Source organism: Lacerta agilis, chromosome 1 (genome assembly GCF_009819535.1).
Source record: "Lacerta agilis isolate rLacAgi1 chromosome 1, rLacAgi1.pri, whole genome shotgun sequence".
Taxonomy (NCBI): domain Eukaryota; kingdom Metazoa; phylum Chordata; class Lepidosauria; order Squamata; family Lacertidae; genus Lacerta; species Lacerta agilis.
In genome coordinates, this window is record NC_046312.1 from 46,519,146 (window position 1) to 46,542,184 (window position 23,039).

The window sequence follows — 23,039 nt, forward strand, 5'->3', positions numbered from 1 at the left end:
ATTCAGTCTCCTTTATTGTTATCTTTTAAAGATCTGTGATGTCATTTCAAAGTGGGAACAAGCTTTGAAAGAGTTGAATCCTGGAAAATATGAAGGTGGCACGAGAATAGTGAAACTAACGTATAAAAACAGGTACTGCCCACTGCTGGCTTGTATTGGTATTGCATCCCTATGTCTTGTGGAGCTTAAGTTTTGATTTAGCTTTATATCTACTTCTGTTATTTAACTAGAACTGAAATTAATGTGGGGGAGGGTGGAATTCTTGAGGAAATTCTCCTAACTGAAGTTTGGATGCAGAAGTTCCAATTCAGGTTGCTTAACTGGGACTTTATCAACATGTTATATTAGAAATGCTTTTGGATGTGTTATATTGGGGTGGAGAAACAGATGTAAAAGGGCTGTTGTTTTTATTCAGCTCTTAAGTACCAGATGTGGCTTACTGGGTGGGGCGGAGCTGCCACTTTTTACTACCGGTAGGAGGAAGCTGGTGAGGTAGCTGGGAGGTTGGTGTGGTGCAAAAGCACTGACATTGTCTGGATTGGTTCTGCTGGTGCATTTGCACCACCCTTCCCCTTCTCCTTTCTAGTAAGCAACAGTGACCCACCACTTCTGTTAAGAGTGCTTCCTTATAGCCATAAAACAGAGAAGTCCCTGCCAAAATAATTCCCCTCCACATATTCCCTTGAAATTGACTGGAGATGTGCAGGTCTATGCAGGAGAACTTCCCTGGGGATTGCGTCCTGAGTAATCTCCCCAATATGACATTAGCTTTAAAAGTGTAAGTAAAGACTCATTGTACTTAGATTGAGCAAGGTCTAGATGCTGTGCTAAGGTGTGCCTGGCGTGTTTCTTTTTCCTCTGGCATTTTTCACCCATTTAGGTTGTATTTCCGAAGCCAAGCAAAAGGCGAGACTGACCGAGAACGGTTGCTGCTGGCTTTCCAGATTAGTGGGGAAATAGCCAGTGGGAGATTCCCTGTCAATAAGGAGCTGGCTCTGGAAATGGCAGCTTTGATGGCTCAGGTGAGTGGCCAAACCCTCGCGCTTGTGGGTGTCAAGGAGCAATAAGGTCACTGGTGGTTCCAAGGCAGTAAAAGCCACATGCCCTCCCTCAAGCTATAAGAGGAACCACAGATAGAGCTTGAATATTTTTATGTGACTGCTATAAAGTAGTGGTTCTAAGGCTTCTTGATGAAGTCAGTACGGCATAGGTTACAAGCTGGTAAAGCACAGCAGGGTACACTACAGGCACACGTGTGACCACTGGCACGTGTGCTGTTTTTGGCGCTGCAAGGGGACATAGGTGGGATGGGATAGGGCAAACTTCTGCACATCCCGTTGACGCATGTTGCAGCCAGGAACACAATGCCCACACAAGTGGGGAGTTGCCTGTAGTACGATACATGACTAGGCTTAGCTAAGATGTTGATCCAACACTTGTCACAAACTGAGTTTTTGAGGGAGTAGGAACAGAAAACCAGGGAGGGAGAATGGAATGAATTTTCCCAGAAGAAAGCATGACGGTAATGGAACCCCGAAAAAGAGCAGACCCCAGTTGTTAGTCTAAATTCTAGTCTACTGTTTAGAACAGGGGTCAGCAACCTTTTTCAGCTGTGGGCCAGTCCACCGCCACTCAGACCATATGGTGGGCCAGACTATATATATATATTTTTTTTTGGGGGGATGAACGAATTCCTATGCCCCACAAATAACCCAGAGATGTATTTTAAATAAAAGGACACATTCTACTCATGTAAAAACACGCTGATTCCTGGACCATCCGTGGGCTGGATTGAGAAGGCGATTGGGCTGCATCCAGCCCACGGGCCTTAGGTTGCCTACCCCTGGTTTAGAACCTTTATGTTACCTTCTTTATTTGTTATCCTTCTGATAGTTGCTTGCCTTCCACATTCACACACACACACACACACACACACACACACACACACAAGCACTCACACACTAATTGCTTGCACAAAACAATTGTTTGTTTTGATGTATCCCCCCCCCCAGGTGGAATATGGAGACTTAGATCGGCCAGTACCATCAAGTCCTGGAAGGTCATCCCACTCCAAAATGCAACATCTTCTCCAGCAGGTCCTGGACAAATTCTATCCCAAGCGCTACAAGCATAGCACTACTGCAGAGCAGCTAAGGTAAGAAGAGTAAGCATGCCTGCCTGCTTTTTGCCATATGGAGTTTTGAGCTAAAAATAAAATATTATCTAGTGCTCATCTTGCATTGTTATACACTGTTTTTCTTTTTAGTCTTTTGTTTTAAACTTTTTTAAAAAATAAAATTCTATATTTAAAAACAAGACACAAATACAAGGGTTGAGTTTAGCTAATTGTCATTAATCTGGGACGCGGATGGCGCTGTGGTCTAAACCACAGAGCTTAGGGCTTGCCAATCAGAAGGACGGCGGTTCGAATCCCCGCGACGGGGTGAGCTCCCATTGCTCAGTCCCAGCTCCTGCCAACCTAGCAGTTCGAAAGCACATCAAAGTGCAAGTAGATAAATAGGTACTGCACCGGTGGGAAGGTAAATGGCGTTTCCATGCGCTGCTCTGGTTCGCCAGAAGCAGCTTAGTCATGCTGGCCACATGACCCAGAAGTTGTCTGCGGACAAACGCCGGCTCCCTCAGCCTATAGAGCGAGATGAGCGCGCAACCCCAGAGTCGTCCGCGACTGCACCTGATGGTCAGGGGTACCTTTACCTTTAATTGTCATTGAATGCACACACACCTATCACTAAGCAATTCTGATTAGTAAGACAAAGCACACACTTGCATCCTATAAAGGAAGACAGACTCACAGCTTCAAATCATACCAACTTGACTATCTCAAACTGAGGGTGAGGATGAGGATTTTATTTATATCCCGCCAACCTGGCTGGGTTTTCGCAGCCACTCTGGGCAGCTTCCAGTACATATAAAAGCGTAATAAAATGTCAAACATTAAAAACTTCCCAATACTGTACAGGGCTGCCTTCAGATGTCTTCTAAAAGTTGTGTAGTTCTTTATCTCCTTGACATCTGACGGGAGGGCGTTCCACAGGGAGGGTGCCACTGCCGAGAAGGCCCTTTGCCTGGTTCCCTGTAGCTTCACTTCTCGCAGTGAGAGAACCGCCAGAAGGCCCTTGGCGCTGGACCTCAGTGTCTGGGCTGAATTATGGGGTGGAGACGCTCCTTCAGGTATGTATACATGTCTGAGACCACTTAGGGCTTTAAAGGTCAGTACCAACACTTTGAATTGTGCTCGAAAACCTACTGGGAGCCAGTGAAGATCCTTTAGGACCAGTGTTATATGGTCCCGGCGGCCACTCCCAGTCACCAGTCTAGCTGCCTCATTGTGTATTAATTGTAGTTTCCATGTCACCTTCAAAGGTAGCTCCACGTAGAAAGCATTGCATTAGTCCAAGCGGGAAATAACCAGGGCATGCACCATTCTGGCAAGACAGTCTGCAGGCGGGTAGGGTCTCAGCCTGTGTACCAGATGGAGCTGGTAGACAGCTGCCCTGGACACAGAACTGACTTCCATGGACAGCTTGAGTCCAAAATGACTCCCACCTTCAGGGGCACAGTTACCCCATTCAGGACCAGGTAGTCTCCCACCCTCACTCCTCTCCCTGTGGCAATACTCCTGTCTTGTCAGGATTCAGCCACCATCCATCCTCCAACCGCATCCAGACACCCACACAGGACATTCACTACCTTCACTGGTTCTGATTTAAACAAGAGGTAGATTCAAAGTTAAGTTCCTTTTGTTAAACCTCTTATACAGTGTTTTATATTCTGGGGGTACTCAAGGGCACGTAGTACTGGCACCTTTTTTTCCTAGAAGAAAAGCACTGCTTTTAGAATTTGACACTTATTTCTGTGTAGAAAAAAGCAGGCTCTTTGTTACAGTGTGCCCTTTGTTAAGGGTGCTTCCAGATGATCTGTTTAATGATCATTCATCCTGATTTGCTTGCTGAGAGATTGGATAACCTTGACTATTTGATGGGCATTTACTCTGAATTGTTTGCAGGGGAGGGTGGCTAGGCAATGTTGCATCAAAGCAAGTCCTCTCCCAAACTTCCTACTGCATTTCCCCCCTCACTTTTCTTACCTATTTTTTTTTTTTTTAATTATCCGATCTTTCTGGGAAGTGAGTTTGTTGTGCAAGAGCTCCAAATCAGCTTTCATTGTATTTGCTGCTATGTGACTGAATCCCACCTGAAAACAGTGACTGTGTGTGAGTGCCCCTGGTCAGCAGCACAGCATTCTGAAATGGGAACAGTTGCTGTCTCCAAAAGCAGATGAAGTGGAGCCTTGGGGCTCCTACACTCTTGTTGATTTGCAAACTTTGCATCCAAGCATATCCAAGTCTGACTCACTTTGAAAACTTCCAGAATCAGGTGTCAACTTGTGAAATCTTGCAATGTAAACAAGGTAATGTAGTTAAGGTAAAGGTTAAGGGACCCACAGAAGCGTACCGAGCCGCTTGGCTGCCGGGGGCGGCAAGCCAAGCTGCACCCCCTAGGGGCGGGACCTTGCTCCATAGCGTATGTGTCATGACGTCATAACGCATACGCTACGGAGTGCAGCCTGGGTGGACTCTGCATGTCTGCACATGCGCAGTCCTGCAGGCTGCTGTGGACATGCGCAGTCCGCCCGGACTCCCAAGCTGCCACCCGGCACCTCTTCTGTGCGGTGGCTGCTCATGCGGAAGGGCTGCCGGGTGGCGGCTTGGGAGTCACATTCGTGGGGGGGGTGGCGCAGAGTGTCACCCTCCCCAGGCTGGAACACGGGGTGCACCACCCCCAACGCCCTGCCCTCGCTATGCCACTGGGTACCACTGACCATTAGGTCCATTCGCAGACAACTCTGGGGTTGCGGCTCTCATCTCGCTCTATAGGCCAACGGAGCCGGCGTTTGGCCGCAGACAAGTTCTGGGTCATGTGGCTAGCATGACTAAGCCGCTTCTGGCGAACCAGAGCAGTGCACGGAAACGGCGTTTGCCTTCCCACCGGAGCGGTCCCTATTTATCTACTTGCACTTTGACGTGCTTTTGAACTGCTAGGTGGGCAGGAGCTGGGACCGAGCAACGGGAGCTCACACCGTTGTGGGAATTCGAACCACCAACCTTCTGATCGGAAAGCCCATCTAATGTTTTGAAAAGCATTACTTTGTGTCCTTTAGGTGACAGATACTATATTAATATATCTATTTTTATAAGCCCGTTGCTGAAAAAGATGACAAATGGATCTTATTCCTATAGGCGGCTGGCTGACCGACTGGCTACAAAGTGGATGGTGCTGCAGGGATGCTCCCCGCAAGAATGCATTCGGATCCATTTGACTGTGGCTCGGAAATGGCCTCTTTTTGGAGCCAAACTTTTTCCTGCTAAGGTAATGCTGTGTTTCTATGCACAAACACATTGTATCAAACTATATTCCACAGAAGATCATTTTGGGATAACATACTGGATTTTGTTTCATAGCTTGAGAAGACACTGGGTTTGTTTATTTATTTTAAATAGGGATATAGATAAGGGACAATGTTTTCAAGCTGTTAGTCTTCCTACCACTAGGGGTCGCTACATCATCACATAGCCTTTGGAAATTGCAATGAAAACTAGCTTTAGCAGACAAACGGAATAAATGATCCACATCTTACTTGTCAAGAGTTTTGCCTCTTTGAAACTTTCACACTTACATAATAAATGCAGTAAGATTTTCTGCCACTGACCCTTGCATTATTAATTACAACTTGAGCAAGTGGAGGGTGCCATTAATCATTCTGTCAGCACAAACATTTCTGCTTCCTGGTCTCCCCTCTCCTCCCCACAGCCTCTGTTCTGGGGGTTCTCATGACCCTCCAGAGTAGATATGGTGGACACAGAGGGCAAGGAAGCTTCATTGTGCTAGCAGGTGTCCTTCTGCTCATTTCCACTAGCTCATGGAGTTACTTCCATCCAGCCCTACGATGTATCTAAGGCAAGCCTGTGAAAATCCTTATTGAGCTAAAATGGAAACTTAGAAGTTTTCCAGACAATATGACATACCATTTTCTTCTCGCCTTGGTCTGAAATTCTGGAGAACTGCTGCCTTTCAGTGTACACAATACTGAGCTAGATAGACCAATGGTCTGTCCTGATATAAGACACCTGTTTTTCTCTCCTAATAATATTCCTGCAGCAGCTTGAAATAATTACAACATTTCATCACCATTCAGTGTTGGACCGGGAGATTTATTTGTATGGAGATACTGAATAGGTGTTTGATTAACAGAGTGCTACTAAAACTACAAAAAAAACCAAATCAGGGCAACAACATGCATTCCATTCACTTTCCGCAGTCAATGTAACTTCCCTTGAATTAGCAAAATGCTAGTTTACCACCAGTAATAAATCTAGGCCTCTCTTGTCCTAAAGATTCTTTAAAAAACTGAAACCAGCATACATCTTCTTAAAAACAGTAATGCGCACTGTGATATGGGCTTTCAACAGATATGATATAGTTAATAATGTGCACGAGATAATATGAACCCACAGACTTATCAGTTGTTATTATCCCTCCATGGTAGCATGGCATTATAACAGTATTACTGTGTCTTATTATTATCTTATTTCCCCAGCCCATCCTACCTTCTCCCTTGGAAGACTCTCCACTTTGGATAGCTGTGAATGAAGATGGAATCAGTATACTGGAATATAATACTTTGGTATGTTGAGAGACAGTGGCAGAGGAATTTGAGCTCTTTTCTCCAGAACCACATTTCAATAATCATGCAGGACAGAAACTGGGCATACATTCTGTCATTGACTCTGATTACAGAATAGGACAAAACAATTTATTTGGCTGAATCGGGTGTATTTATTAAATCAGGGAAAATAAACTGTTTCTTTAGGAAAGTTAGTGGCAAATAAAACCAGAGGCAATAAGAGAGAAATCAACTGATTTCAAGAAAAAGCTGCTTTCGATTTATGGACTTCCAGTTCATTAAAGTCACACTACTAACTGCTGCTTCAATGTGGCATGCAATTTTAAAAAAAACTGGATTATACACATTTTATGATTTAACCATTCGTGTGGCATTCTGTTATGCTTTACTGTCATTATTTCATTTGGAAAATTCAGACTGAGAGACTTTCTCAAAGCTGTTCATGAATGAGGCTTAGACAATTCCTAAAACTGTTTAGAGGAGGGTGTAGAAGACCAATGGTCTTACGCAGCAGTTTATTGTCCCTAATTATCTATCCTTTGCTTACATGAAGCACTTAAAGCTGGCTTACTCGTACTCTTCTGTACTGACCTTTGGAGGCTGTCACGATGACTTTATGGTTGTGGTCAGTCAAGTGAAGGACAGGTGCTCTGGCAAAACCACTCCTGAAAAACTACTTTTTACAATGGCAGCTGTAAAGGTGAGTACAAAGCAAAGTATGGGGAATTTCTTTTTTTATTGAGCATACATTGAATATAAAACCCCTGAAGGCAGCTGATTTTCCTTTCTCTGGATAGGGCCAGAAGAAAAAGGCATATATGTTTGTGTGCTTAGTGTATGAAGCATGCAGTGGTAGCCCTGAAGTGGTGGTTTTTCCAAGTATCTTCCAAGCCTGAACACGTTCCGTGTGGTGAAGACAGACCTTTTTAATTTGGAAATGTATATTTAGGAAGTTTCTTATTTATATATTATATTACTATTATTTTCTTCCTAGTGCATAAATTGCTTTCCCTGAGCTCTTGTGTGCAGTTTGACATCTAAATTACATTATTAAATGCATAATTAACACTGCAGTAACTTTGTCCTGGGTTTTAAGCCCTGTAAAATCTCAGAAGTGTGGCCCGAGTATACTCAGTCTGGGCATTAAATCAGAAACCTGATAGTTGCTTTTTTGCGTTTTCTTCTACAGAAAGGTGTAACTCGCCAAAGCATACATCCTTGCTAACTGGCCTACAGTTATAATAAGCACCTATTCTCTGTGGGAAATAAAATTTCTCTCAAAATGTTCAAATTATAAATCATACATGCATCATGTACGCACAGTGAGTTGAACAAAGAACGTTGGCAGATGCATGCCATCTCTGGTTAAAGAATTTTAGGTAGCTGAGTTTGAAAAGATCTTTGCCCAAGGCTGTGAAGTGCAGCTGCCAATCAGAAATGACAAAACTGAGCTTGATGGACCTGTTTATATAATAGCGCTATGTCCCCTTTTATAGCATGGGATGATTGTATCGAAAGGTCCGCTTACTAGTTGGTCCAAGAAAATGAATTTTATTAGAATACATTTTCTTCTTCCTTTCACCTTCCCAACAGATTGCTGAAGTAACTCTCCTTATGGCCAGCTATATTAACTACAGTGCATCGACGCCACACCTGTCTCCTACGCCTCCTCCTCAGAGCATCAGTTCACCATGGAGAACGTCATCTACTAAGAAGCTCATGGAACTTGAAAGCAGGTCTTTCTTTCCTTCTCTGCCCCGGACCACAAAGGGGCCTACACTGCTGTAAGCCCTGTTTCAAGTGCCTTTCGGAGTTGTCTTGCCACACTGTGAATTGAAAACTGCTGTGATTTCATTGCTTATGTGCCCTGCTAATCAGGCAGACTCCAGGTCTACCTCCTTGGTGAAGTGCAACTTTCCTAGAGGCTTGTTTAGAGCTATACACCTTTTTTCCCTTTAAGAACTAGAGCTGGGGGTAGGGTTACTTACCGGTATTTTGAATAGAAGGGGTATCCTTCACACTTTGTCCCTGCTAGAGTTCTAGCGTAACACGGCATTGCCTCAAACCACTTTTAAACCACACCCTTGATTTCACCTTTTTGGGTGGCTTCGCTGATTCCACGCACACGCAACTGTATCAAAGCTTTTTCTTTTGCAACTAGGATTTCTCTCAGACCTCACTCCCGACTGCAAGAGTTTTGACAGCATTCATCTTCTTACTAAACATGTGTTATGATTAGAAACTAATCATCAGTTTCTCAGCTGTTAATTAATTTCTTCCTGAATATGCATTCATCAGCTATTGACCTGCAAACTTCCCAGGACAGAAAGCTTGGTTTGGGGTCTTCACCTGATTGCCAACTTTTACTCTCTTGCCTTTCTCACTTTCCTCTGCAAAAATAGCACTATTTGTCTAAGACAGTGTTTTTCAACCACTGTTCCGCGGCACACTAGTGTGCCGCGAGATGTTGCCTGGTGTGCCGTGGGAAAAATTGTGTTTATTTGATTCCTATTCAAGAGAATTACTTTATATATAGTCAATATAGGCACAGAGTTAATTTTTTTAACATTTTCTAATGGTGGTGTGCCTCGTGATTTTTTTCATAAAACAAGTGTGCCCTTGCCCAAAAAAGGTTGAAAAACACTGGTCTAAGATCCTATTTCCCCCAAAACCTTTTGTTTCCCTACCTCATCTTCTGAAGTATTCTGGGTAAATGAATATGTACCATATTCCTTAAGACATTATTTCAAGTGCAAACATCCTGAGATGATAGACTGATGACAATGACATTGTCAAACACACTGGATCAGAGAATTCACATATGTAGGCAACTAGAATAATATATTGTTGCTTTGAAAAAGAGCCTGATGAGGGGAAATATGTGCTTTTCCCCAACTGCAAGGACTTTTGTACTGCATAAATGGTGTGTGTGTGTGTGTGTGTGTGTGTGTGTGTGGAGAGATGCCTGACTGGGGAGAACTATTGCTTGTAAAGAAAGGGCTTAGAAGAGGAAATAGCTACGTTGAAGGTTGTACCCTGGAGTCAATTACTTTTGTACCTATTTTTCACAAGCATACTATTTAGTACTCTAAAGATGGGAGGAACTGGCTGGGAGGGCTTGATATAGATTAACATAGGGACACCCAGGACCAAAAAGTAATACTGTCTGAACCCCAATAGTCCTACCAACTTTTGTGCAAGGTATGATAAACATTTGGTCCATACATTCACTCATGAGGAAAACGTATTTCCCCCCCCCCAAAAGTTGTGAGATACAGGGGTGTTCCACATTTTTTATGTTTACTCCTATTTGGTCTTGTACAATAATGCCTCAGTTATACACAAATGTGTATTAACTCTACAAATGTGGAATCCTTGCAGTTAGATGGTGCTGACCTTATCATTGACCCTGAGTGCCTGCAAGGATGTTGGGATGGTCTGAACCACAGTCTGGAGTGACCTAAAGAATACAGAGGTTGCCCATTCCTGCTTTAATGGATTAGCTAAATATGGGAAATGGTTTCATGCTGAAGTGTGAGGCAGTAAGTAAAAAAGAGAAAGTATGTGAACAAGTGCCTATGTTGCAAAGGGGAAAACACAAAATATAAGAAGGATAGGTGTATCTTAACTGGGCAGTTGGAGTATGTCCAAGATAAATCTAAAAGTTTCCAAGGGTACCAGTATAAACATAAGTCAACATTGTGGTATTGTGGCAGAAATGGCCAATGCCATTTGAAGGTGCCCACACTAGTGGCAGCCAATAATGTGGAGCAGTGGGGAAATTCACCATGTGGTGATTCACATGATGAATAGTATTACACATTACAGGAGACAATTTAATATGGGGATCCGCATTTGCAGGTACAGCTGCAGTTCCATTTCCCCTATAATATATAATTGAATTCTTAGCAAAAGACTTGTTTTTTGGCACTGGAAAGAACTTGGGTGGCATGCTGTGTTCAACACAGTGAATGCAAATCATGCTGACATACCAGAAACAAGAGTTACAAGGTCACAAGGATGATCACAGGGTCTGGGAAACAAATCCTGTAGAGGGAGGCTGAAGGTACTGGACATGTTTAACCAAAACAAAAGGCTAAGGCTGCAATTCAGTGCATACTTAATTGGGAATAAGCTCCATTAAACTGTGAAACTTACTTGCAAGTAAACATGCATAGGATCAGAACGCATGAGTATATTGAGAATTCTAAAATTATTTAAAGGATATCAAAAAAATATTTGTGAAATCAATTGAACATCCTGTGCATCAAGGATAGGAAATGATACCATGGGTCTGGTATAGGAAGATGGTATTGGATTAAATATTTGGAAACAGATTATAAGAGTATTAATGGTAAAATCAGTTCAGCAATAGAAAAAGTTGCTTGGACAATTTGCGGAATGACTTCTTTGTATATGCAGGGGGATACTTAAGGAATGGCTGTTTAGTATTAGAAGTTTCCTTTGATGATCCAAAGGATTTCCTTGTAACTGAACAATTGCACACATGGTAACTAGACTTTCTGAATATGGGGGGGGGGGAGAGAAACTACTTTGACTAAAACATTTTCAATCTATGGTTGATGAGTTTTCATACATGGTACAGCATTAGGGTGGAATAATTTAACATGTTTACTTTTGAACTATAGTAAAATGCAGGTAGTGTGCTTTTGGGGGAACTGGCAAAAACATGAATGATTGCAAGAAAATATCCCTCATATATTCTACTAGATAGATACTGTACCGTAGCATTACACAAGGACAATCCCTTGGTTCTTGCCATAGAGGTGCATTTTATGATGCATAATCTCAGGTGTATGCTTTGAAACGTTGGAACCACTATATTGTATTTATTTTTGGATGTGCTCACTACTGACATTTTTACTAGGACCACTTTGAAATGGGAAGGCATCTGATGTTGTTTTGCCTCCCTTATGGCTTTGTTTAACACAAAAAACCCTTATTTTTTTTAAGCAATACTTATCTTTGGAACTCCTGCTTCCTTCAAAGGGGAGTGGTTAGCAAACAAATACATTTCTAAATGCTGTCCATCTTGCCTTTAAAAATAAGTGTTCTCCTTCCAATAATCACTTGTGACAAAGCTGATAGATTGATTATAGGTATTGCTGTTCAGATTATTTTTCCTGTAAAAATGTATTACCTATGATTTGTACTGCATTCTTGAATAATCTACATTTCTATAACAAAAATAAGGATCTGCAGATCATTGTTATTTTATTTGATCTGTATGGCCATTCTCCAGCATCCATGGATAAGCCATATGGCACTTCTTGTGCGTAGCAAAACCTTACAAAGGAAACACTTAAGAACAAGAGCCCCACCCATGCAGATCCCCTTGCTGGATTATCTGCATATAAAGCTCAAATAATCTGTGCATCTGAGCCTGCAACATCAGCAAAGTGCACATCTAGAAGCAAAGCAGCAGCCTAAAACCATACATCAGGTTCCATCTGCATGGCTTGTCAACTGGCAGGAAAGTGTGTTCGCATCCTGTTACCTTTTTTAAAAAGACCATGCATATATTTGAACAGGATCCTTTTAAGCTTCCTCTTAAAAATAGGTGAGGGCTGGTGAAATTTTTTTTTTTAATTTTTTTTTTTAAAAAAAGCTCTCTTAGCTCCCAACAATCCTTTTAATGTTGGTTGGGGCCATTTTCCCCGATTGCTGTTACAGCTGTTGGTTGTCTGTCCTCAACAACTGTATTTTGGCTGGTTTTTTATATATTTGTGAAAAAAGTTGAGGCCACCCGAGGATATGAATTTTTCCTACTGTACTTGAAACTTACAGTGAGAGAAAGAACAGTAGTAGTCCACCACACTTGGACACTGTTTACTTCCAAACTATGTGGCAAAGGTTGGAATGTATGTTCCTTCTATTTCAACAGAACTTACTTGCTTCAAAGTAATGTGTTTAGGGTTAGGAGGTTGAGAACACTGTACAATCAAATCCAAACTGTCCACTGAAAATATACTTATCTTTGGCTTGTTTCCATGGATATCGTTAGGTATGCTCCTCCAATACTCTCGTTAATGCTTCTGGTTTTCATTTTACAGTAACAGCCCAACAGTACTCCCATGTTAGATGAGAGGCTGGAGCTGAAATTTAGCAGCTTATTAGTTGATCCCAGGGAGACCTGAATCCAGCTCTCTCTACTGATGCAGAGACTATGATGCTACTATATATTTATAGTTTATTGGCATTCAGAAAACTGTCTATTGAAACCATGACAGATGTGTAGGATTCCACTCTAGCAAAGTTTATAAAACTCAGTTGTGAACAGCCCTGTGCCCCTAGCTGGAAATCTGCTAAAGCACAACAGTGAAAAAGAAGACTTTGTTTTCACAGCTACTCTTTTGTACATAAAAAACTATGATGTACTGTAATACAATGATGGTGAAGCTAATAAACTTATGATTATCAATAAAGCAGGAGATTTTTCTTTCTTTCATTGTTCTATTTGTTACCTACCGTATTTTTCGCTCCATAGGACGCACCGGACCATAGGGCGCACCTCATTTTTAGAGGAGGAAACAAGGGAAAAAAAATTTTTTTCTGGTTTTCCTCCTCTAAAAGCCCTGGGTTTTTTTGTTGTTTTTTGAGGATCAGCTAAAAGTTTTGCAGCTGTTTTTGCAAAGGCAAAAGGCCTTTTTTAAGGATCAGCTAAAGGTTTTGCAGCTTTTTTGCAAAGGGAAAAGCCCTGGGTGGTTTTTTTTTTGGTTTTTTTTAGGATCAGCTAAAGGTTTTGCAGCTTTTTTGCAAAGAGGGAAAAGCAAAGCTCCTTTTGCAAAGGGGGAAAAGCAAAGAGGAAAAGCCCCATTTTTATGGGGTTTAACTTACATTTCTGAAAAAATCTTAAGGAAAGGGAGCCATTTCTACTGTTTGCAGACAGATAATCTAATCAGCCAGTCACATGTCCTGGGGAAACAAACAACCTCCCTCTGCAGCACATTCAACAAAGGAGGGCGGGGCTGAAAGGGAGCCGGGACTCTTATCTCTCTCCCGATCTCTTGCTGATCAGCTGCTGAGCGGGGTCCTTTCAACACTCCCTTTTCTCTTTGTAAAATAAAAAGCACACTCTGCTTTTGGCCCCTGGGCAATTCAGCTCCAGGGACCACCATTCGCTCCATAAGACGCACAGGTATTTCCCCTTACTTTTCAGGAGGAAAAAAGTGCGTCTTATGGAGCGAAAAATACGGTAGCTTTTGGGATGGTGTAAGCAGATACAGCAAACATTCTATGCCAAACACAGGGACCTATTTCCTCTCAGTTGAACACAAAAGATCCTACTGAAATAATGGGGGTTTCTGCTGGTGGAGCAGCTTAACAGTTGCAGCTGGATATCAAACCAGTCCTTCCACATTTTAACAAGAGAGCTGTAGTCTACAACACATTCCTTCAGTAAGAATGTACTTGTGTCTTCCTTGCCTAGAAATCAACAGGGGAAACTGAGCATGAGTTCCATCAGCGGCCTCTTCACGTGATGGCACTTCTTTGAAATCTGGCAGGCATTTGTGGAACTATTCAAGTAGCTCTTTTGACCCCATGCAGTCTGTGCACCAAACTTGTACCATGAAATTGTGATGAGGGATTATCTTGGAGGCTATTCCACAAACGTGCAACTCCCTTGATTGGAAGACTTGCCAAAGCCCATGCCTGAATATTATGTGGTATTTGGGGGGGGGGGGCAGATCTTCTTTAGCCTGGACAAAGCAGATTCGGGATAGTTTTAACTCAGGATTGTCTTATATGGTGGGTCTCTTAATTATCAGTGTTGTTACCTGCCTGAAGCACATGCAGTAGGACAAACTAAATAAGGGAATGGCATTTACTATTTGACAAATTTCCAACCACCAATTCAGGCAGCTAAGCTTAGGGATTGTGGGAGATCAGCATGACTTCTGACACTTTCCTTGGGAGGAAGCAGTTCTGTACCCTCTCCATGTCCTATGACCAAGTGCTTAGAAATTTCCCTAAATTTCAAAAGCAGTTGTCTGGCTGGATGATGAGAAGTCTGTTTTTATTTGAAGTTCGATGTGAGGTTCTCTAGACTGTGGCCAGATCTTCCATGTGTACTGGAAAATGTCCTGACAACATATGAACTTGGTAAACACAGGTTATCTTGTTACAACACAGGATACAGCAAAATGCTTCTAAAACAACTAGTGAAAGGATTTGTTTAGCAGACATTTGTATCAAATAATATCAATTGCTAATGACAAACCTGAGTGCATAAGTAAGAATATCATACAGACACTGAAGATATCACAATTGATTTTAGAAAATAATGTAATGGTGTTATCAGTTTCTCGTCTTCCATATACTTGTACTAAGGTGACAGTTTCCCTGTCCATCCCATTTCTGCTGAACCTTCCCTGTAGATTTCCATTCACATGGTGGAGTTAATTATTTACAGAAAGTTTATAATCATTCTTACGTCATGTTGAAAAAAGGAGGTGTGGGGCGCAGTTTAGCCATTTCTCCACCATAACATTTATTCAAGATTACATACTCAGTCCTTGCCCATGAAAGCACTAGCAGTTTTCAGTTCTCTGGTGCATTAGAATCCACTGCCATCTAGTTATCCACACGGTCAAGTCCATTAACATGCTTGCAACAAGTGCCTTCCCAACTACTGTGGTTGTGTTTTTTTTAAAGAAAAGCTTGGTATTTTAGCAAGTTTTCTACCCAGATAAAGACTTCACTTTAAAAAACTGGTGTCAATATGTCTTCCTCTGCTCCAGGATTTCTTGGCAGCTTTTGTACACTTGGACAAGGCAGTCTAGACGTGGCTTGGAGCTCTATATATAAAGGAGACAAGAGAGACTCAAATGGCTGAAGAACTGAAATTGCAGCTGAAAGATTAGGGAGGCTTCACCCAAAGCCAGCATGGCTACAGGAGGAGAAAAATAAAAAAAGAAGGGCTCATCTAGGGATGGGGGAGAAATTTGATTTTGTTTGCATTTAATCTGAACCTACTGAATTCCCACTTACTGAACAAAATACACAAACCAAAACAGCTATATTTTGAAATACACACTACTCTGAATTTTGCTATGCAATTCTTCAACCAATGTGTACAAAAATGCACATACTGGAAGAAAGTGTGCATAAAATGCACATATTAGTGAAAATGACATACAAAATTTATTAGGGGAGATTGCTCGCATAAATGTATACATCAACATTTAACCCAGGCACACACACCTGGTGCACACAAACACTCACCTGGCACTGGCACATAAACCTGACACACCCTCGCCTTTTTCTCTCATACATGCACCTAGACACACTGAACCCAGGCAAACACACCTGACACACACTCTAGATCTCTCTTACCTGACTTTGGCAGCACATGCTCATAGTCCCACCCTATAATTCTACAAGTTACTCTATGTAAATCCAAGTTCCCTGATTGGCTATACTGACAAAAGGAGAGAGCGAGGAAGGCACAACAGCCAGTTTGGAGGGACCAGCCACCCCACCAAAATGCTATGTCATATGTAAGGTTTATGTGCTTGTTTTGTTTCTTTGCTGGAGACAGTGCATATGTCCCTGGTTTGCTGCTGGCTAGGCGTTCAAAAGAGCAGATCGGCTGATTTGAGATGATGGACAAAAGCAAGCTGGAAAATGAATTCTCCATTCTCTGTAAGTAAAAATGTAAGGATATAAGCAGTATGGAGGGGGTGTGTGTGTGGAGAAACAGGATTGCCCTTTCTGAAGAACATCCACTGCTGCAGAGACTAGTCTGAATGATCAGAGCAGTGATGTTTCAAAAGGCCTAACTTCTTAAGTTTTATCCAAACTCTGTCTTCACTGATCTGGTCAGCCACAAAATAAATAGTAGCCTAACCCATGCTAACACAATAGAAAGGGCATAAAATTCTAACTTTCTACTACTACTGAGCTGGGCCAAAAACTAAGAAATATTTCTGTATTTTAACTTCTAACCTCTGCGGTAATTTCTCACTCCATCCCACCCACCCTTTGCTCTCTGAGTCCTAATGCCTTTTGAGCTGCTGAAAACAACTCTTAGTGTAAAGTCCATTTGGAAGCTCTCTTATTGAAGGTTGCCACTGAGAGTTTCATAGAAAAACAGGTTAATTTAGTACGTGATTATAGAAGTGTTAATTGGCTCAGTGAGATGGTAAATTGTATTCTTTAGAGCTGACATAACTGAGAAAAGCAAGGGCTTAAATGCACCAAAGGGTGACAAGGGTTACTGCCCCACCTACCTAGGCAAGATCAACTATCCAGAAAGTTCAGCAGTTAATCCATGCTCAATTGAGCATGTCACTGCTGCGTCTAAGGTGCACTGAATTACAAACTAAACAGCTGCTCTATGTTCTTGGACCCAGGATTGCTAGGAAGATCACGTAAAAAAGTGTTGTGTAGCACTGCAGAGTTCTCAAAATAGGAGGCCACAGTCAGAATCTACATGGCCTAACAAATATTTTCTACCATTTCTAACACTCCTGTGCACTTTGATGGACTCACCTGGAACAATGGTACTACCTCTGAAACAACATGAGGTTCCACGGGGTCTTGGAGAAGGATGCACAGGTAATAGATAACCTTTTGCTACAAAAACAAACAACACACAAATATAACAATGAGAAAGTTGTTCTGTGCTACCAATTATAAGATTACATCCCTGGTACAAGAAATCGCTACCCACATCATTATCAGGATGATCATTTCTTCACGAAAGGATAACGATATCCTAGAGTGGCCAGGTTTCCTTAGGTTAGAGCCACCTTAGAAATTCTATTTTAACTAACAGAGAAGAGAATCAAAGAAGTTTGCTGGCCCCACTACTCGTCTGCCCACTGAATTAAGAACTTAACCCCAACACACAGTTGGGCCAGGTCTGCAGCCATCCTTCTCCCACTAAGATCTGTTGGTGAAATTCCATTTAGAGTTCTCTCATTTCAAGGGGAAAGTTACAGTTTCAAAGGGAAAGATTAGCTGGTCCTGAAGAACAGAACAGAGCCCTTTCTGTTGTTGCTCCAACACCATAGAACACCTTGGCATCTGACATGGGAAAATCCTTTCCAGACAAAAAAAAAAAAAGGCCCTCTGGTTACTGAAGAAACGAGATAATCAGTAGCATAGTAAAAGAAGTGGCATATTAGGCTTACCATATAGATGGCTTCATTGATGACCACATCTTTTACCTGGCTTATCTCTATAAAGGTTGTACTTTCTTTGCCAGATGCATAAGATGAAGTCATCTGTATTCCAAGTGAGCCAACAATAAGCAGAGACTCCTGGTCAATTTTCACGAAGTGCAGGTACACAAGCAAGCCTATCAGTGTGACAAATATAGCAGCAGAGAGCACCCCACTGTTCTGTAATAGAAACCAAGTCAAGAGCATTAGGCCAAATCCTTTAACTGACCTGTTCTCTCAACTACTGATTTGAAGACATGATCATGACAAACTTCCAAAGGACTTGAAGCAGCCTAACATTCCAGCTATTGAACAATATGGAATGAGATCATAAATACACAGCAATTGAATTGTGCGTTATGCATGTGCCCTTCATGTCAAAAGGTTAAGTATAATCATCCTTATGCTTAAAGACAAAGAGGGAGAAACAAAATCAATCATAGATTAATCTTATGAAGTAGCATAATGAACAGAAAAGAGGCCTGGACATCTAATAGACTTTCCATAGATAAATATAAAAATAAAGAGAATGGACTTTCACCTCTCTCACCTGCACGGTTTATCTAATTGTATTTTAATGGTTCCTGTTCGTATATGTATTATTGGTAAATGAAGATAAATCAATTATGATTTAAAAAGCACATGTAAACTCTATTAGTATAATGTAAGAATATGGGGTACCAAAAATATAAAAAGGCACCAACTTTAACAACTATAGGGAGGAATGAGATATTTTAGAGAATATGCTGGCACAGAAGACCATTCATTGAACATATCATGCCACAGGACACTTTTTTCACTTTTTTATCTTTCCAAAAAGAACATATGGGTTTTTTATGTACTTCTTTGTTTCTGGAATACTCTTGTGTAATTTAATATCTTCCTGACATGTCCCTTTTTGTAAGCTACAGCACAGCCTTAGGATTGTTGACATTCCCAAAAATTTGTCCATCGGATTGCAGTCCTAGTTAATAATTCTGAACCGATCAATCCAGAGACATGGTGGGTAAACATAACTTACACAGCAAGTGCTATACTTCCCCCTGAATATGAATACTTGGGTAAAGCTCTACACAACCCAGAATTTATTTCCAGCATTTAAAAATATAATTTCGTTCAAAAAGTTACTGTCTCTGAGTAATTGACCTTCTTTTATAGAAGAGGTTGTTGAAGCTCAATACAACTTACTCCCAAGTAAATGTATACAGAATTGCAGTCTACCTTACCTGTTGTCTACTATTTTAAAACACACACATTCTTATACTGAGGATGTGCAGTAAATTTACAAGCTGCTACAATCAAACCATGCTAGATTTTCAAAAATCTTCTTTCTAAATCCAGGAATGAGAGAGCAGAGAAGGCAGGGCAAGACTGGATCCCACACTGAAACATACTTAACTTGGCCCAGAAAAGGCAATCAGATAAGGAATTATCAGGTATCCTGGCAGACAGGAGAGAAGCAACACACTCAAATTTCTGCTGGGGACCAACTCTGTGATGTATGTACGATGTTTTGGGGGGTGGTCTTGAGCTACAGGGTAGGCAATTTCAAAAGTCTATATAAGAGCTTGCACACCAATGTTCTGGGCCCCTCCTCCCTCCTGCGTTGGGGGGGGGGGTGAGCACCCTGTTGCAACAGTTTAATAAAGATCAGGCTTACTAGCTGCTTTGCTTCTCAATATTCTCTAGTTGGCCTCTGTTACAGTGGTACCTCTGGTTACGAACTTAATTCGTTCCGGAGGTCCGTTCTTAACCTGAAACCGTTCTTAACCTGAGGTACCACTTTAGCTAATGCGGCCTCCTGCTGCCGCTGCGCTGCCGCCATGCAATTTCTGTTCTCAGCCTGAGGTAAAGTTCTTAACCTGAGGTACTACTTCCGGGTCTGTAACCCGAAGTGTTTGTAACCCAAGGTACTACTGTATTTTTCTCCTACCAATAGAGAACCTACATAAGGACTCTATATGGGCTCTTGGATGCCCCATAAGGGAAAAGGAGTTTTTTCTTATAAACTTAACTTTGGAAAGATAGGGTCTCTCCTGTTGTTTTGCTGTGGTACTCTATTCTCTGCATGATTATCATAGGCGGCATGCTTCTAGGTACTTGGACTAATTTAGGAAATAAGTGTTACAAAGGTTGCACGCCACCCCCAATCTCTGCCGTAGCAGTGCATGAGATTCCAGTGGTTCCAGGTGCTCACCCAAGGTTGTGTTTCCGATGAGAATCAAAATACGGTGAAGCAGAAGCAGAGCAAGGGTACAGGGGGGCGGGCTGTTCGTGCGCTGCAGCCTTAAAACTTGCCGCGCCATCGCACGGTCGGGAGGGGTGCTGGCCGCTCGCGCCTGCCATCTTGGGTGGACATGCGCTATCCACTCAAGATGGCAGGCGTGAGCAGCCGGCACCCCTCCCGACCGTGCGACGGCGCAGCAAGTTTTAAGGCTGCAGTGCATGGTGCTGTTTGCACACTGCAGCCTCAAAACTTGCTGTGCCGCCGCACGGTCGGGAGGGGTGCTGGCCGCTTGTGTCTGCCACCCAAGATGGCGGGCGCGAGCGGCTGGCACCCCTCCCAACCGTGCAACAGCACGGCAAGGGTGCCGGCCACTCGCTCCCGCCATCTTGGGTAGCAACGGCACGGTAAGTTTTAAGGCTGCAGCGCGCGAACAGCAGCGCGCGCTGCGGCCTTAAAACTTGCCGTGCTGTCACATAGTCGGGAGGGGTGCCGGTTGTTCGCATCTGCCATCTTGGGTGGACTGTGCATGTCCGCACATGCGCAGTCCACCTGGGATGCTGGGTGTGCCGTGATGTCAGGGCGTGCGCGCTAGGGAGCGGCGCCCCAACCCCAGGGAGGTGCCCCCGCGTTTGCTGCCGCGGGCGGCAAAGTGGCTCCCTATGCCCCTGCGGTGAAGACTATAGTGTCTTTTAAGAAATATGGTTTAATTACACATATTTACAACTGCCAACAAAGGTCCATATAGTTAAAGCTTTGGTTTTCCCAGTAGTGATGTATGGAAGTGAGAGCTGGACCATAAAGGCTGATTGCCGAAGAATTGATGCTTTTGAATTATGGTGCTAGAGGAGACTCTTGAGAGTCCCATGGACTGCAAGAAGATCAAACCTATCCATTCTGAAGGAAATCAGCCCTGAGTGCTCACTGGAAGGACAGATCCTGAAGCTGAGGCTCCAGTACTTTGGCCACCTCATGAGAAGAGAAGACTCCCTGGAAAAGACCCTGATGCTGGGAAAGATTGAGGGCACAAGGAGAAGGGGACGACAGAGGATGAGATGGTTGGACAGTGTTCTCGAAGCTATCAACATGAGTCTGACCAAACTGCGGGAGGCAGTGAAAGACAGGCGTGCCTGGCGTGGTCTGGTCCATGGGGTCACGAAGAGTCGGACACGACTGAACAACACAACTGAGTTTATATGAAAGGGGTGTAGATCTTACAGCATTTTCATTTCAAGACATTTCAAGAGCAGCTTGTTCTTAATAGCAGCCCAGTATTGCAGCCAGAGCCATCCTAAGCACCATCCCTTTGTTCTTGCTTCCCAGTCAGCTCTCATAGCTGCCGTCCTTCAGCCCCCACGTGGTGTTCTCTCTACTTCCTTGTTTGATCCCAGGTGCCCCCTGCTCCAAGCAACACCTCTCCATCTGTCTGCTATTCCAAGCCTAGTTTTTAAAAGGCACATCTTTCCTGTGAGCACAGCCTGCCCCCTCCCCCGTTTTTTAATCCTAAACCTTTCTCTGCCCACAGTAAGCATCACAACTGTTTTGCACAGACAAGGATTTCTCTGGGATGGGCCATCAACACACCTTTCGTCATATTAACAGCCTCTATCTGAGGTGAGGCTTTAGCTTGGAAAGGGAGCTTAGCCTGTATTTTTCCATTGGCCTGGAATCCTCCCTTCAGTACACCAAATATTATCTGTTCATCTCTACCTTTTACTAACAGACTCCGGTTCCCTAGAGCTATGATATTTATGTGTCAGAGATAAATACTATTCTAGGAACAGGACTAGATCTTCCATAGACTCCCACAAAGTCAGAGGTTTCTAGTGCAATTTTCTAAGCCTATTGAGACTTTTTCCGAGTAAGCATCATGCACAGGTCTGCACTGTTAGGGATGGGGTTGCTGGCGAGCAGAAGGAACTTATTCATAGTTACTGTGGAGATTAATGTGCAAAAAGGGCCACACATCCCTTTTGAAATCTCCATGGGTTAACCGCATCTCAAAACTGGATAAACATAAAAGAACAGCGCTACTGGATCTAGTCAAGCATGCTGTTCTCTCGCCGCCTAACCAGATGCTCGTGGGAAGTCGACAGAGACTAAGAAGGACGTCTCCGCCTGGCGCCTTCTGAGCAATTGTGCACAAAGAGTTGCGCTGCATGGCTGCAACCCTTATGCACCGTGAATCGGAAGTGAGTCCCATTGGATAAAATGGAACTCACTGCCATACACAGGGGAAAGAGGGGGGGCGGAAGAGGCGCGGGGTTAAGTGGCTGCTCTAATACATGGGGGCGCCCCTCAAGAGGGACGTTTAGGAGTCCCCGTCCCTGAGCCACCGGCACGTGGCGGAGCCCGTAGGAAAAAGGCGGCCGAGGCCTCTTCCGTACCTGGCTGAGGACGAAGAGCCCGTAGGCCACCAGCCACACGGAGCACGTGACGGCGCTGAGCGAACGCAGCTGCAGCCTCGGGCAGCGCACCTGAAACTCCCGGCAGGAGGCGCTGTGGTGGAGGCGCTGCAGCGTGATGCGCTCCCCGGACAGGGCCAGGTACCCCTCTTCCTCCGCCATCCCCCACTCCAGGGAGCGACGAGAACGCCCCAGCAGGCGCGCAGAGCGACTACCACCGTCCTCCGGCCTGCCTTCCCCTCTAGTTTCCGACCAACTCGATGGTGGCGAAGCTCCTCCTCCTCCTCGGCGAGGAGCTGTCTCTTGTGCTGGCCGCCCGGCGAGCGCGGAGGGGATGTTTCTCTGCGAGCCTCGCCCATGATATCCGTCCGTGCCCGCGCTTTCCTTTTCATTCCCAGGCTACACCTAAGTCGGCCATTTGTCTGGTCCCGCTTCGGCAGGGCCCAGACCATGGCTGGGACGCAAAAAGACGCGCAAAATGTACATTCTAGTCCAATTCTTCTAGCTGATTCTCGG

At 43.5% G+C, this 23,039-nt stretch overlaps 2 protein-coding genes across 6 annotated transcripts in view; one reads left to right on the forward strand and one right to left on the reverse strand.

Annotated features, from left to right (window-relative positions):
• Nucleotides 1-9,117, forward strand: part of PLEKHH1 (pleckstrin homology, MyTH4 and FERM domain containing H1) — a 52,705-nt gene extending 43,588 nt beyond the window's left edge. For all 4 annotated transcript variants that reach the window (XM_033147264.1, XM_033147273.1, XM_033147291.1 and 1 more), the window contains exons 23-29: nt 32-132; nt 881-1,022; nt 2,013-2,155; nt 5,261-5,390; nt 6,619-6,705; nt 7,259-7,405; nt 8,299-9,117. In XM_033147264.1, the coding sequence (XP_033003155.1) occupies nt 32-132; nt 881-1,022; nt 2,013-2,155; nt 5,261-5,390; nt 6,619-6,705; nt 7,259-7,405; nt 8,299-8,493 (945 nt within the window). In that variant the 3' untranslated portion in view covers nt 8,494-9,117. The remainder of the gene's footprint in view (nt 1-31; nt 133-880; nt 1,023-2,012; nt 2,156-5,260; nt 5,391-6,618; nt 6,706-7,258; nt 7,406-8,298) is intronic.
• Nucleotides 9,118-14,537: 5,420 nt separating this feature from the next.
• PIGH (phosphatidylinositol glycan anchor biosynthesis class H) lies at nt 14,538-22,768 on the reverse strand. Of its 2 annotated transcripts, XR_004426484.1 has the most exons (5): nt 22,506-22,768; nt 17,865-18,074; nt 17,221-17,304; nt 16,959-17,130; nt 15,424-15,524 (listed from the first exon to the last, which is right to left on the reverse strand). XR_004426484.1 is itself a non-coding variant. In XM_033147311.1 (4 exons), the coding sequence occupies exons 1-4, from the start codon at nt 22,683-22,685 to the stop codon at nt 15,444-15,446; spliced, it is 555 nt and encodes a 184-aa protein (XP_033003202.1). In that variant the 5' UTR covers nt 22,686-22,765; the 3' UTR covers nt 14,538-15,443. The 2 variants fall into 2 exon arrangements, 1 of the variants encoding a protein (XP_033003202.1); XM_033147311.1 differs by lacking the exon at nt 16,959-17,130 and having other exon boundaries at nt 14,538-15,524; nt 22,506-22,765.
• Between the last annotated feature and the right edge of the window lie 271 nt (nt 22,769-23,039).

Coding starts and splice junctions, on each gene's coding strand:
- PIGH (XM_033147311.1), bottom strand. CDS start 22,685: ATGGCGGAGGAAGAGGGGTACCTGGCCCTGTCCGGGGAGCGCATCACG. Junction 17,305..17,864: donor TCAATGAAGCCATCTATATG/GTAAGCCTAATA, acceptor TTGTTTTTGTAG/CAAAAGGTTATCTATTACCT. Junction 15,525..17,220: donor AGGTAGTACCATTGTTCCAG/GTGAGTCCATCA, acceptor CTTTATATATAG/AGCTCCAAGCCACGTCTAGA.